At 35.4% G+C, this 14,500-nt stretch overlaps 1 protein-coding gene across 1 annotated transcript; it reads right to left on the bottom strand.

The window, feature by feature from the left end:
* Window positions 1–10,547: 10,547 nt before the first annotated feature.
* Window positions 10,548–11,771, bottom strand: LOC134674222 (uncharacterized). The gene has a single exon (XM_063532281.1). The coding sequence runs from the start codon at window positions 11,769–11,771 to the stop codon at window positions 10,548–10,550; it is 1,224 nt and encodes a 407-aa protein (XP_063388351.1).
* Between the last annotated feature and the right edge of the window lie 2,729 nt (window positions 11,772–14,500).

Genomic DNA, 14,500 nt, shown 5'->3' on the forward strand with positions numbered 1-14,500 from the left:
AGAAGCATCTTAGTTCTGCTAAGGAACAGGAATGTCATCACCCTGGCCATCTCACCTAGGCACTCCTGGGTCGGAAGTGATTCCTCACCCCGACCCTCTCACCTGGGCACTCCTGGGTGGTAATGGAATACCAAACCCTGGCCCTTTCACCTGGACGCTCCTGGGTAGTTCTGAAACTTTCAAGACTTTCTTTAGATATATGAAATTAAAACTTCCTTTTTTAAATTATTATTGAATGCATAAGACTCGTGGTTTTATTTCATTGATTTATTTTATTATTAATCTTTATATTTTAATCGTTATATCGATTTAAGCATGTTATGAATTTATTGTTTCACGTTTCAAATATTTTAGTACATGAACGATATGGCTACCAAATATTGTACCTAATTTGTATTAATTATTATAGTATTTGTAAATAAACTAATCCTCAAATCGCTATATCATGTATTGCGCAGTAAAGTTTAATAATGAAAATAGAACATAAGTGTCACCTCCCTATAAAATGCATGGTTCTGATTTTATATCTTTGGGCCCATCCCGTAGTTGACATGAATGCAATCATAATTATGCCGAGATATAAAAACATCTTGATAATAATAATATAAATGACAAATTATGTTTTTTTTTGTTTAGGCTACTGATTATCTGATGATATAATATGTTGATTTAAATTAACACGTTTTAATTTCATAAACGTAATAAACACAAGTGAGCGATTAAGTGAAGTTTCAGTATTAGGTTATATGATAATTCCTTTTATAATAAACTTTCGATATTACTTCGAATGTTACCTGTTGCCAACGATTTTTATTAAGATATTATAACTGAACTTGTTTGAAGAGTTAATTGATAAGTTTTAAAATTCTAAATCATTGAGATTGATATTGGTAAATCTTATTGTAGAGGTAGTTCTATTGTCCTTTAACCTGCTATTATCAACAGTCAAAGTTTTATATTTTAATATGAATGCGACCGACTAATCCTCATTTGAACTGCTTACACGCCTTAGGTCATAAATATAGCAATTAAAGATCCATCAAGTAGGTATACGAACATTAAGTAAGTAGCCGTTAGGTTTAGTAAATTTGAATTAACGAATGAATAATTTTATTACATAAGTTCATAACTTCTCTACAAGAACAAATTCCTCATCACATGAAATGGATATAAACATCAGACATAAACTAGTTAATTAATTATTCCACATGAATGACGAATCTACATTGAGATTTATTTTTAAAAGTATTTGGTTATTATAACAATATTCTAAACGAATCTAGATCGAATAATATTCATGTTACAAAGTGATTAAGAGAAATACCGTTTTTATTTAAACAGGTTTTATCTAAACCAACAAGTTTATTATTGTAGTTGTGTTTGAATACCAAATATTTAATTTCCAGCTATAGTAGTATTTTTTTTTCAGAAACTAAAGTCTAATAGGTATTACGGTGCATTTGTTATCCTAATACGTTACTGCTTCGACATATCTAAAGAATTAATGATAATACTAATTAAATCAGATTCGACAATAAATGCATGTAAATCTGTATGTATGCTTGGAGTATGTTTATTATTAAAATTATTCTGGCTTTACGAAAATAATACTTATTAATAAATTAATTCATTAGTCACAATGAAAATATTATTACTGTTGTAATTCACGTATAAAACTCTGGACACAATAAAGTGTTGGTATATAGAATACAGTTTATCTTGCATATTATTTTGTAAATAATTAATGTGAGACGAATTAAGTTTTCTGAAGCCTCATTAAATAAAAACTATATATTTAATTTTTGTAACTTTATAACTTGTATTGAAATTGACATTCAAATAAATGAGACTTTCATATGAATTATTCATTATCGAACACAGTATAATAATATAAAAATATGTGAATTCACATATGCATAACAATCATGTTTAAGTGTCAAGTAATATTGAACAGTTTGACAGTATATTAAAAGCGAAGCACCTTATCAATTATTATTTGATATATAAAAGTTCATAATTATGTTGTACTATGATGATTGAAATAATGGAAAAATGACTTCCCATGTAAATGTAAAAGCTTTACTTATGAATTAAACATAAGAATATTATTATTTTATTTATTTTGCAAATAATTTACCTCATTAATATTCCTCATTAATATTCCTCATTAATAACCATTGGTTTTTTTTTTATATTGTACATTATGAATGTCTAATCTCTATGGCTCAAGCGCCCAGCCTAGTTCAAGTTGAACGTTAAGAAAACAGGTATCATTATTTTTTTTCTGAATATAAAATTATTATTACAATCTTAGGATTTTACCAGCTCGTGTATAACACACATAATATGATATTTCATACCGTTTAAATCTATCCTGCTCTCAGATGAGAACTCAACATATTAGTAATAGACGTGTAGAAATTTCTTTGCTCTTTATTATTACTGTTTATGTTTTTTTGATTAAATTACACTGATATTTATGTTTGACTAATTATTTTAAATTGTAAATATATTTATGAATGTTGGAATAAAAGTCTAGCGCATTCATCCACGCGCGTCAAAGTCTCGCACGTTCATCCACGTGTGTTAAAGTCTCGCACGTCCATCCACGTGCGTTGCATATTGTGTATACCTACACAAACACATCGATTCCACAAGATTCACATGGCGCTTCCTATCTACTGATACTAGCGTCTGCACATACATCATCGACTCTTTATATGAAAACCACTCAACGTATAGCTACGTATAGCTCTGACTACATATGACTCTACATATGACTCTACATATGACTCTACATATGACTCTACATATGACTCTACATATGACTCTACATATGACTCTACATATGACTACATATGACTCTACATATGACTCTACATATGACTCTACATATGACTCTACATATGACTCTACATATGACTCTACATATGACTCTACATATGACTCTACATATGACTCTACATATGACTCTACATATGACTCTACATATGACTCTACATATGACTCTACATATTATGCATAAGCGTAGTTTTAAGTTACAACTTTACACTTTTACAGTACTACACGCAACTTCAGAGATATCCACAGAATACACTATTATTCCAATTAAGGTCCTTTGTTTTTTCATTTAGGTAAGTATGAACTACTATTACAAAAACAAACGAAAATAATAAAATGTAGCAAACGTTACTGTCAGATAAAACACTGCAATTATGAATATTATTTTACTTTAACGCCATTCAAAATATTCACATCCTATAAATAAAGGGGTAAATGAGTTTCTAAATGTTTAAAGTATGCGTACCTCGCAATCAAATATTATATCAAATAGTTAAGCATATCGATTTCCCATCGACCTCTTATTTCTCCATGATCATCATGGTAACACAGATTTATATACATTGATTAAGTACTCGTGCCAAAACTACTGGCCCTAACAAGGTTGTTATGATGAAACTGATTACATTCGTTAGTCATAGAATTAAGGCGTGATGACATACAGTTATGCAGTCTAAACAAAAGGTGACCGGTCATCAAATTGAATCCATTGAGATTCAAGTTCACGATATCTAGTATGTGTAAATTGACACAAAAAATACTTTAATGCTCAGCGCACAAAGTTACGTTTAATGCTCAGCGCACAAAGTTACAAGTTACGTATCTTGAGGAGTGTGCAATAGAAAAACAATAAGATCATATTACATAAGTACATTCGTTAACGAGTTACTACTCGTATATTCAACAAACGACATACGCTCCATAACATGGAGATTTAATATAGATGTAAGTAGGTATGTCCATTCCATACCAGAGTTGGGCAAAATTAGTTAAATTAAAAAGATGAGAATGGGAACGTTAGTTCTAATAACGGCAACTTATTTTGTAAATTTATTATGAGTTTATCAATTAGCTTGAATTCGATATGACACACTTATGATTTTATCATCGATCACGGGTTTGAAATTATTTTAATTATTCGAGCAAATGGTTATCATGGTTATTCAAACTAATGTTTTAGTTGATACAGTTAAATTAAGGTTCGTTTTACGACCGCTACTTTACTCCTTATGAAATCATTTGACTAATCTTTATTTTAGTTTAATCATAGATTGCAATTATAAGTGCCCAACTCTGATTCATACTATTATTGCGTTTAACATCCAACATGTCATAGAGGTGTTGTATTTCGCTTTTAATATATTAAAAGCGAAGCACCTTATCAATTATTATTTGATATATAAAAGTTCATAATTATGTTGTACTATGATGATTGAAATAATGGAAAAATGACTTCCCATGTAAATGTAAAAGCTTTACTTATGAATTAAACATAAGAATATTATTATTTTATTTATTTTGCAAATAATTTACCTCATTAATATTCCTCATTAATATTCCTCATTAATAACCATTGGTTTTTTTTTTATATTGTACATTATGAATGTCTAATCTCTATGGCTCAAGCGCCCAGCCTAGTTCAAGTTGAACGTTAAGAAAACAGGTATCATTATTTTTTTTCTGAATATAAAATTATTATTACAATCTTAGGATTTTACCAGCTCGTGTATAACACACATAATATGATATTTCATACCGTTTAAATCTATCCTGCTCTCAGATGAGAACTCAACATATTAGTAATAGACGTGTAGAAATTTCTTTGCTCTTTATTATTACTGTTTATGTTTTTTTGATTAAATTACACTGATATTTATGTTTGACTAATTATTTTAAATTGTAAATATATTTATGAATGTTGGAATAAAAGTCTAGCGCATTCATCCACGCGCGTCAAAGTCTCGCACGTTCATCCACGTGTGTTAAAGTCTCGCACGTCCATCCACGTGCGTTGCATATTGTGTATACCTACACAAACACATCGATTCCACAAGATTCACATGGCGCTTCCTATCTACTGATACTAGCGTCTGCACATACATCATCGACTCTTTATATGAAAACCACTCAACGTATAGCTACGTATAGCTCTGACTACATATGACTCTACATATGACTCTACATATGACTCTACATATGACTCTACATATGACTCTACATATGACTCTACATATGACTCTACATATGACTCTACATATGACTACATATGACTCTACATATGACTCTACATATGACTCTACATATGACTCTACATATGACTCTACATATGACTCTACATATGACTCTACATATGACTCTACATATGACTCTACATATGACTCTACATATGACTCTACATATGACTCTACATATTATGCATAAGCGTAGTTTTAAGTTACAACTTTACACTTTTACAGTACTACACGCAACTTCAGAGATATCCACAGAATACACTATTATTCCAATTAAGGTCCTTTGTTTTTTCATTTAGGTAAGTATGAACTACTATTACAAAAACAAACGAAAATAATAAAATGTAGCAAACGTTACTGTCAGATAAAACACTGCAATTATGAATATTATTTTACTTTAACGCCATTCAAAATATTCACATCCTATAAATAAAGGGGTAAATGAGTTTCTAAATGTTTAAAGTATGCGTACCTCGCAATCAAATATTATATCAAATAGTTAAGCATATCGATTTCCCATCGACCTCTTATTTCTCCATGATCATCATGGTAACACAGATTTATATACATTGATTAAGTACTCGTGCCAAAACTACTGGCCCTAACAAGGTTGTTATGATGAAACTGATTACATTCGTTAGTCATAGAATTAAGGCGTGATGACATACAGTTATACAGTCTAAACAAAAGGTGACCGGTCATCAAATTGAATCCATTGAGATTCAAGTTCACGATATCTAGTATGTGTAAATTGACACAAAAAATACTTTAATGCTCAGCGCACAAAGTTACGTTTAATGCTCAGCGCACAAAGTTACAAGTTACGTATCTTGAGGAGTGTGCAATAGAAAAACAATAAGATCATATTACATAAGTACATTCGTTAACGAGTTACTACTCGTATATTCAACAAACGACATACGCTCCATAACATGGAGATTTAATATAGATGTAAGTAGGTATGTCCATTCCATACCAGAGTTGGGCAAAATTAGTTAAATTAAAAAGATGAGAATGGGAACGTTAGTTCTAATAACGGCAACTTATTTTGTAAATTTATTATGAGTTTATCAATTAGCTTGAATTCGATATGACACACTTATGATTTTATCATCGATCACGGGTTTGAAATTATTTTAATTATTCGAGCAAATGGTTATCATGGTTATTCAAACTAATGTTTTAGTTGATACAGTTAAATTAAGGTTCGTTTTACGACCGCTACTTTACTCCTTATGAAATCATTTGACTAATCTTTATTTTAGTTTAATCATAGATTGCAATTATAAGTGCCCAACTCTGATTCATACTATTATTGCGTTTAACATCCAACATGTCATAGAGGTGTTGTATTTCCATACAAGAGGGAGATAATTATAAACACGTGTTCTAGTCATTTAGCTTCATCGAGGCTTTTATAAGTAATGCTGCGTTGGGCAGCGTCGCTGAATGAAAACCGACATCAGCATAAAACCACTAGGTTAAAAAAAAACATTAATAGCCGATAGGCACTAGGTACACAAGTTACATAACGTAACCCTGCATTATGGTTTCCAATTTGAACTTAGATCGACACGTCATTTTCTTTTAAATAATGTATCAATCTTGTCGTTATTGTGCGCATGGAATCGCAACATTATGAATAAACTTACATAGTGATCAGAATAATTTTAAAGTGGAGTTCCGAAAGGTCTTATATTATAATGCCCAACATTTTAATAAAAGCAATCTCTTAGATGCATTCGTAACAATACTAAGTTATACACTGACGCCAATCGCGTTTAAAAACTTCGTAACAGAGGCATTGCTAATACAAACGTATCAGGGGTTTACTTCAGAGGTATTCAATTGGCAAGATTTTATTTTTAGTTTACTCATCGGTTTCACGGTTACAAAGTTAGTGTATTTATACAATTTTAGTAACGCAAACTGACCTCAAAAGGTACAGCAGATCGTAAATCTTAATGTACATAAAACAGTATCCTACTGTAGTCCGCTACTACAGTTGTACTATGCTATCTTGCTACGCAATAAAACTAAATAATGAGTCCTTAGTCTGAGTTTGATATAATCGATGTGGTACACCATCATACAATTGAGTTTGATAAGATAGAAGCATTATAATGACATTTGATCTGATTTTCACTAACTCATATGTAATATTCAGAAACGCTTAAATGACAACTGTAGATTTTATATTCCGTATTTTTATTATAAGCGAGATTACCTGTCATCCGTTCGTACGTTCTTTCTACACATACACATACCAAAATTTGGCAAATCATCATCATTATCTTTAATGATATATACAGTATATTTAATACAGACATGACGTTGACGGTAGGTTATCAAACCAATTTTATTTAAAATAAAAGGGAGTAAAAAAAGAAATATAAAGAACTGACTTACCATAATTAAATACACTTTCCGTTAAACATAGTTTACTTACTGATACAAACGAAAAAGAAAAGAAAACCTTACGTTCGTGCGGCGTGGACAAAAATCCTATCGATTTTTGTTGGATCCAACTTCTGAGTTGTTGGACTATTACCGGGTTGATGATGAAAACTATTACTTGTACCAATATTTTAACTTTATTCATTTGTTACAAACATAATAACAATCAATTTACAATAAAATATACAAGACGTCTTCACTCTAACTTGTCCGTACTCGAACTGGCCACTTGTCACTGAGGTACCCACCCTTTTATAATAATTCAACATGGCGGGAACCAGTGACAAGTATGAGTCAATTGATACTCTTTTATAAATTAATCATAACCAAAAGTAAGAATGATCAAAATATAAGCTATTAATAAATAATGAACCTTACACATGTTTAAGCATGTTGGCTCTCTGAGTAAAGTTGCGATTACAATATTCACACGGAAACATTTTCAATTGTCTTGTTACGTGGCTACACTGAGACTGACGCGAAAGGAAATGATTTGCGGGTGTGCCGTGTGGCGGACCGCGGGCAACTGCCAGGCCCTGCGCGCAGTGTTGCCAGGGCTCTGGAGTCCTAAGTTACGTTTCGTTTCCCTAAAAGTCACGTTTTTGCTGCTTAAGTCACATTTTTATATTATTGTATTGTATGGGTAGGTATAGCTGGTCAAGCAAATCTTGTCAGTACAAAAAGCCGCGAAATTCAAATTTTCTCTGAGACGATATCCCTTTGCGCCTACATTTTTCTAATTTGACGCCTTTTTCTACTGACAAGATCTGCTTGACCAACTTTAAATCGATTTTCAGATTCAGAAAATAATATATTTCACAAAAATCTACTAACTTTATATGATTTTTCTTTTTGAAACACACATTTTCATACTTAATGCTATTTAATTTTGTGATCGATTTCATGAATTTTAAGGCGTATCCAGACTAGTCAATTTTTCACCAATCTGATTAAATTGCCCGAACGAATCAGGACGTGGGGACGCAAACGCCAATTTGGCTCGCCGAATTAAATCGCCGATTATGACCGATAAAACGGAGTACGGGCGCAAGAATACCAATTTGTGACGACAGTATTTTCTTTTTGAGGCATTTTTTCAATTTAGGGGTACTAATATACTAATATCACTATAAATCTATTGATATTTTTGTTCCTGAAAATAATCAATTCTACCAGCAAAATTTGCACTTGATTACTTTGCCTCACATGTGGATAAAATGCAACTTTCTTATCAGTTTTTGAACAATCACGAGAGCCTTTAAGCGGTATCCAGACGGGATGAACAAATCGACTGATTTGATCAGAAATAAAATTGGCGTCAATCTCCGATTTAAGGCGTATTCAGATTAGTCAAATTTTCGCCATTTGATTAAACTGCCCGATCGAATCAGAGGCCTCCAGAGGCGTATAGATAACTACTAGGTATACTATCAAACTAAATAACACCGTCATGTCAAGGTAACAAGTCTCATTTTGCCACGACTATTATAATAAACGTGATGGTGGATGTAACGTCAAAGTGCCAGTGCAAGTGTCAACTTGGGTGCGTTCACTGCGTTCCTAAATAATACGAATTGCAGAATTAAACTTGTCCAAAATTCGACTAGCTTAAAAAGTCACAAAAATTGCCTCATGATCGAAAGTCACGCACATGTCACACGAGAAGCCCAAAATTCACGAAAAATGTGACTTTTGTGACCATCTGGCAACACTGCCTGCGCGTGCGGCTGCGGAGCGCGGCAGAGCGGGGGAGGGGAGACGCGCTGCATCACGCGACATCGACCTTGAATGTGCACGTGTGCCTTGCCCCGGCGGAGCAGTGACGTCATGCGCAGGTGTCAGGTGTCGGGTGGCACCAAAATGGCGGAGCATTTCCAAACCCACAACTGGCGGCGGGCGTAGGGAGGAGGGGAGACTCGCCGGCCAGGTGCGCCATCAAGGCCGATGTCGCGTGATGTGGGGCGGCCCCCCGGTCATCGCAACATCAAAACGTCGTAAGTGACGTGAAATTCATGGCGCTTACATCGTTACAGAAGCGGGGTGTGAATCTCGTGACCTAAACGTGTAAGCGCCGGGGAATTCACGGCGCTTACGGCGTTTCAGTCGACTGAGAGTGACGCAATATTGCGCAATGTTGTGCAATTTGCACGTGTTTCTTTCGACTGCGAGTGACTCAATATTGCGTCATCGGGTAAGTATTCTCTGGAAGTTTCTATTGTGAAATAAAAGAAGATGGGTTTCGTTTAGTTATTTTTTATTTTTCATCAAAATTTAACCGATTCAATGGAAAATATAGGTATTACACAAAATATCGGCGGCATAACACTTGATTTCAGAGTCGACAATATCGTTTACATTGCACAAACTACCTATGATATTGCGTGCCTGTTGAATATTGACGGGGTGATATATCTTGAAATGTTTCTTGAAAAAGTTGAGACGGTTCTCGTAGGTAGACTTTGTTTTGTTCAAGTATCCGATACGTGCGTTAATACACTCCACGACATGTTCGATATGGCTCCATTCCATGTGGTTTATCACCAAGGGGTGTGAGTTTGTCATAGGTTCGTGATCATCGTCACAGGTGAGTAAAAGTAACGGCACCGGAGAGATACACATCTGAAGACGATTGCACTGTATCAGTTGCGGTGAAACACTCATTGGGTTATGAAAGAAGTTTCCGATGACTTCAACTTTTTCCGCAAACATTGCATTCCATTCTTCACTGGTGAGTTCATATCGCCCATTAAAATTGACACAGACATCTAGTCTGATTTTAGCCTCAATAAACTGCAACTTCAAGTATACATGGATATTTTCAATCAGAGCACTTGCACCAGCAGGACAGCGTTTGAGATTGTAGACACTCTTGCTCAGCTCACAGCGACCGACACCTTCACCGCTGCCGGAACAATCAATCGACGGTGTGTAAGAAGGTGAATAAATGTTTGAATAATTCATTTTTTATTTTATTTTAAAGGCTCCACGACACGTTTACGAGTGAGGACGGTCAATGGTCTACTGAATAATTTTACGAGTGGTACTGGTGAGAGCGTTATACTCAAACAGTGAATCGTTGATGATGAGACAGTATGCCGTGGTGTTAGCCGGCACATTCTCTTTAAACTCCATTTCCAATTTAATATCAATAGCACCAGCTCCCGAGTTGAAGCTGTCACACTGTCTTGACGTGTCAATGACAATTAATGGAGACTGTGTCTTGTAATGAGCGTAATTTACTTGAGGGCTGGTATGATGACGGTTGTAGTACGACCGTTGGAAATTGGTAAATGCGTCATATAAGAGCGCATAGTTGTTTGTTTTAAATTCAGCCGAAAAGGGATCGTATGGATAATACTGTGCGTTCAAATACACCCTGCAATTGGTAAGATTACAATGGTCGAATATACTCATATCTTTGTTCTTCTCGTTCCTACGAGCCGTTTGGAAACCAACAATGAGATAGCGAGGTTTCTCCAGCTGAGTGCTAGTCTTGATGCACCAAATATGACGTTGTGAGGCAGGCAGTATGGGATATTCGTACAGTTCCCAGGTGCGGAACGCTATCTGAACCGGTATGCCCCTCTCAACATACGACATTAGACGCAATTTCTCCTTATCAGATACTTTTATGACTGGCATCCTCCATGTGACACGGGTGATTTCAATCTCACCATTTGGTGTTGGCGGTTGCGGTACCTTCTCCGCATCAACGGGTGCTAAATCTAAACAGTTTACATCTGTACTGGCGCGATTTAATATCAACTCGTGTTTCCCATTAATTATAACCTTTTTATAGTCCTCGGCGAAACCCAAGAAATGAGATAGTGGTATAGTCACAGTAAACTTGTCTTGAATCTTTTTAGCACCAACTTCCCACCCCGCCGTCTGAAGACTATGGTCCATTTCCTTGGTGTATGAGACTAGTCCCTTAATGGTGGACGTGATACCGCAGTTTCTCGCGCGGTCAATCTCCACACCGTTCAATTCATAACGAATGTCTTGAAATAAAAATGCAGCACCGTTGTTGACCAGTAGACATCCTTTCTCCACTGTGCCCTCCACTAATATTTGACTGTGACTCGGTAGTAGAATTAAATCTTGACGGTTGATACATATGTGGATGTTGTCGTTATTTTTGAACGAGTCATTATACGGAGTGTACGGGTGAAATTCTATACTTTCTATACTATCATCGAATAACACCTTCTCACCAATGTTTAAGATAGATGACGAGGACATACTTGGAAACCGATACTCTGTAAAAATGCACTATTTTCTCTAGTCAATTTCTTTGGCTGTTGTAGTGACTGGCGTTGCTGTCTCTCGTTGTTAATACGATGACGACGACGACGACGACGACGAGTAGTACTTGCCCCCACGAGAGCAAGATCTCGACTAATTGTAGAAGTGTTGTTACCAAGGCTTTTATTGTTATGAATAATCATTTCTTTTTATTTTTTACTTTTTACGAATATGCAAACGAAGTGCAATGCTTTCACCTCGAAAATTCACCGTATTACCGTGCTCGTTTACAATGCGCAACTCAATGTTTTGTATGCGATTGTTACTCTTCTTGACAGGTAAATATATAATGTTGGTAGGTTGTTCAATAATTTGATAGCCGGGCGGGACGTCGGGTGAAAACTCGTGTAAAACATGCGACGGCTTGTTGTTTACGAATGAGCCCTCCACAATATTGCACTCTATTCTTATAGTGTTTGTTATGATTATGTTTATTGTTTTATCCGACCAATGTGATGATTTTGCTTTAAGCTTTTTCGGTGAATAACCAAACAATGATCCTATGCTGTTTGGTTTGTCAAAGTGAATATCATACTTTGGCGAGAATATCATACACTTGGAGGTATTGTTGTTGACAAAGATATCTACCACCGTAATTTTTTCACCCTCTGGGCCTTTAGCCCTCTTGGTCATTTCCTCCTTCAAGAGGTGTATTATACTGGAGAGCTCGTATGAACCTTCAGGAATCGCGATTACATCATCTCCATAGTGAAACAGATTATTGCTCTTATCAACATTGGGAATAGTGTTGAAAGTCTTAAAGTACACGAGAGCACACTCGTAAAAACCATCATTGTCCAATTCTAGAGCCGGTTGAAAGTCTACATTCAACACAGACTCGTTACCGCTCAGACTTATTGTGAATGATGTCATGGACATGATACCTGCTGCTGCTGCTGACGGGTAGAAGTTTAATGTAAGAATGAAACTACACATGTAATGCTCATGATATTTATTTAAAACAAACGCTTAGCATTGGTACACAGGAAATCCAAACACAAGTGTCCACAATTTACAGTATTAAATTTCTGTAGGCGATTGTAATTATACTCTATTCGCATGTTGCGCTGTAGTTTGGCACCGTTTATATAATCAATAAACTCTCGAGGTGGTCTCAAATCACCAAAGCTATCAAAATATAGACAATAATCACCCTTTTTCGCATAGGCACACCAATGTGTACCTTCACCACGCTGAGAGTCTAAATTAATGATACCAGTTTCATAATAGTGAGGATTCTTTGGGAGATTATCTCGCATGAAAACACCTCTAAAGTAGGGGATTTTCTCTCTACGTGCAAATCTCATAATGTCCAAATCGGTGAGAGCTTTATCCATTGGAGGTAAATTTATTTTCTTGTTTTTTTTTTTCTTTTCTTCATCAATTTTGCAGTTGCTGCCGCTACTGTTCCATTAGCCGGTGTAATGTAGAGTCCCATTCCACGTTTATAAGGTGCTAAATATAAACCTCTACCGACAATCTTGCTTTCGGTATTATTATTATTATTTCTATTCTTTACCATTTCATAAATATTTTTAGCAGCAGTGGTAACACCACCGGCCAAAGTTCCCGTGGCGGCTAATGCACCCAGTAGCGGTATCAAAGCCGGTAGGAAACCGCCTCTCTTAGGTATTGGGATGACTCGCTGTTTCTGATGTCCCTTGACAATTTTCCCTTTAACAAAATGTTTTGCCGCTTTTACGCCCACTTTGAGTAGTTTATTAGCAGTTGTATCCTTCCTTTTCGCAATGTGTTTTTTTACAGCGTCACGACTTGCTTTTATGACTTTTGATATGGGGACCATGCCCATACCGTGTTTAACTTTATACTTCATAATCTTATCTACCGCTAACGCGGCAATGCGTTCACCAATTGGATTGTGACCACGCCAACGATTTTCAGCAGCTTTGGCCAATTGTAAATCTGCTTGATGACGTCCCTCCAATGACTTGTCACGCGAGTAGGCAATATCGTGTAATTTACAAGCTTCGTCGAGCGGATTCACACCGGGATCGTTGCGAGCCAATCTCTCCTTCAATCTAGTACCGGGACCGCAATAATTGTAACCGGGTATGTGCGCTTCGAATGGTAGATTATTAATTAAACTATTTATAATACCACCGCCGCTTATGTGATGCTGCTGTCTACGTCTACGTAGTTTGGGGTTATGTTTAACACTAACCCCGCCAATGTGTGTTATCATCTCAAGTACCTATACTTGACTGTGTACGTGAGTATAAAGTATGCCTATATATATATTTAATATTTGTGTGCGTATATGTGTGAGTATAAAATACACGTCCTAATGATTTGATATGTCACAGTGAAATGAAGCTTAAAAAACAAAACACGTCGCTCGCTATTAAAGATTGGAGTGTTGTTCTGGATGATAATGTGAAACAAACAGTGACTCATCGCTCCTTTAAACACGGCTCGTTGCTGGCGAATAACATTAGATGTCTCATCTGTGGACCTTCCAACTGTGGCAAGACAAATGTTCTATTGACTCTACTCTTACATCCGAACGGTGTAAAGTTTCATAATGTTTATCTTTATTCGAAATCATTGAATCAACCCAAATACCAGTTTCTGAGTACAGTTTTAGAGCAAGCGGGTGACATTCCGTTTCACACGTACAATGATAAGAGTCAAGTCGTCCCACCGGA

This window comes from Cydia fagiglandana, chromosome 19 (genome assembly GCF_963556715.1).
Source record: "Cydia fagiglandana chromosome 19, ilCydFagi1.1, whole genome shotgun sequence".
Classification (NCBI taxonomy): Eukaryota; Metazoa; Arthropoda; class Insecta; order Lepidoptera; family Tortricidae; genus Cydia; species Cydia fagiglandana.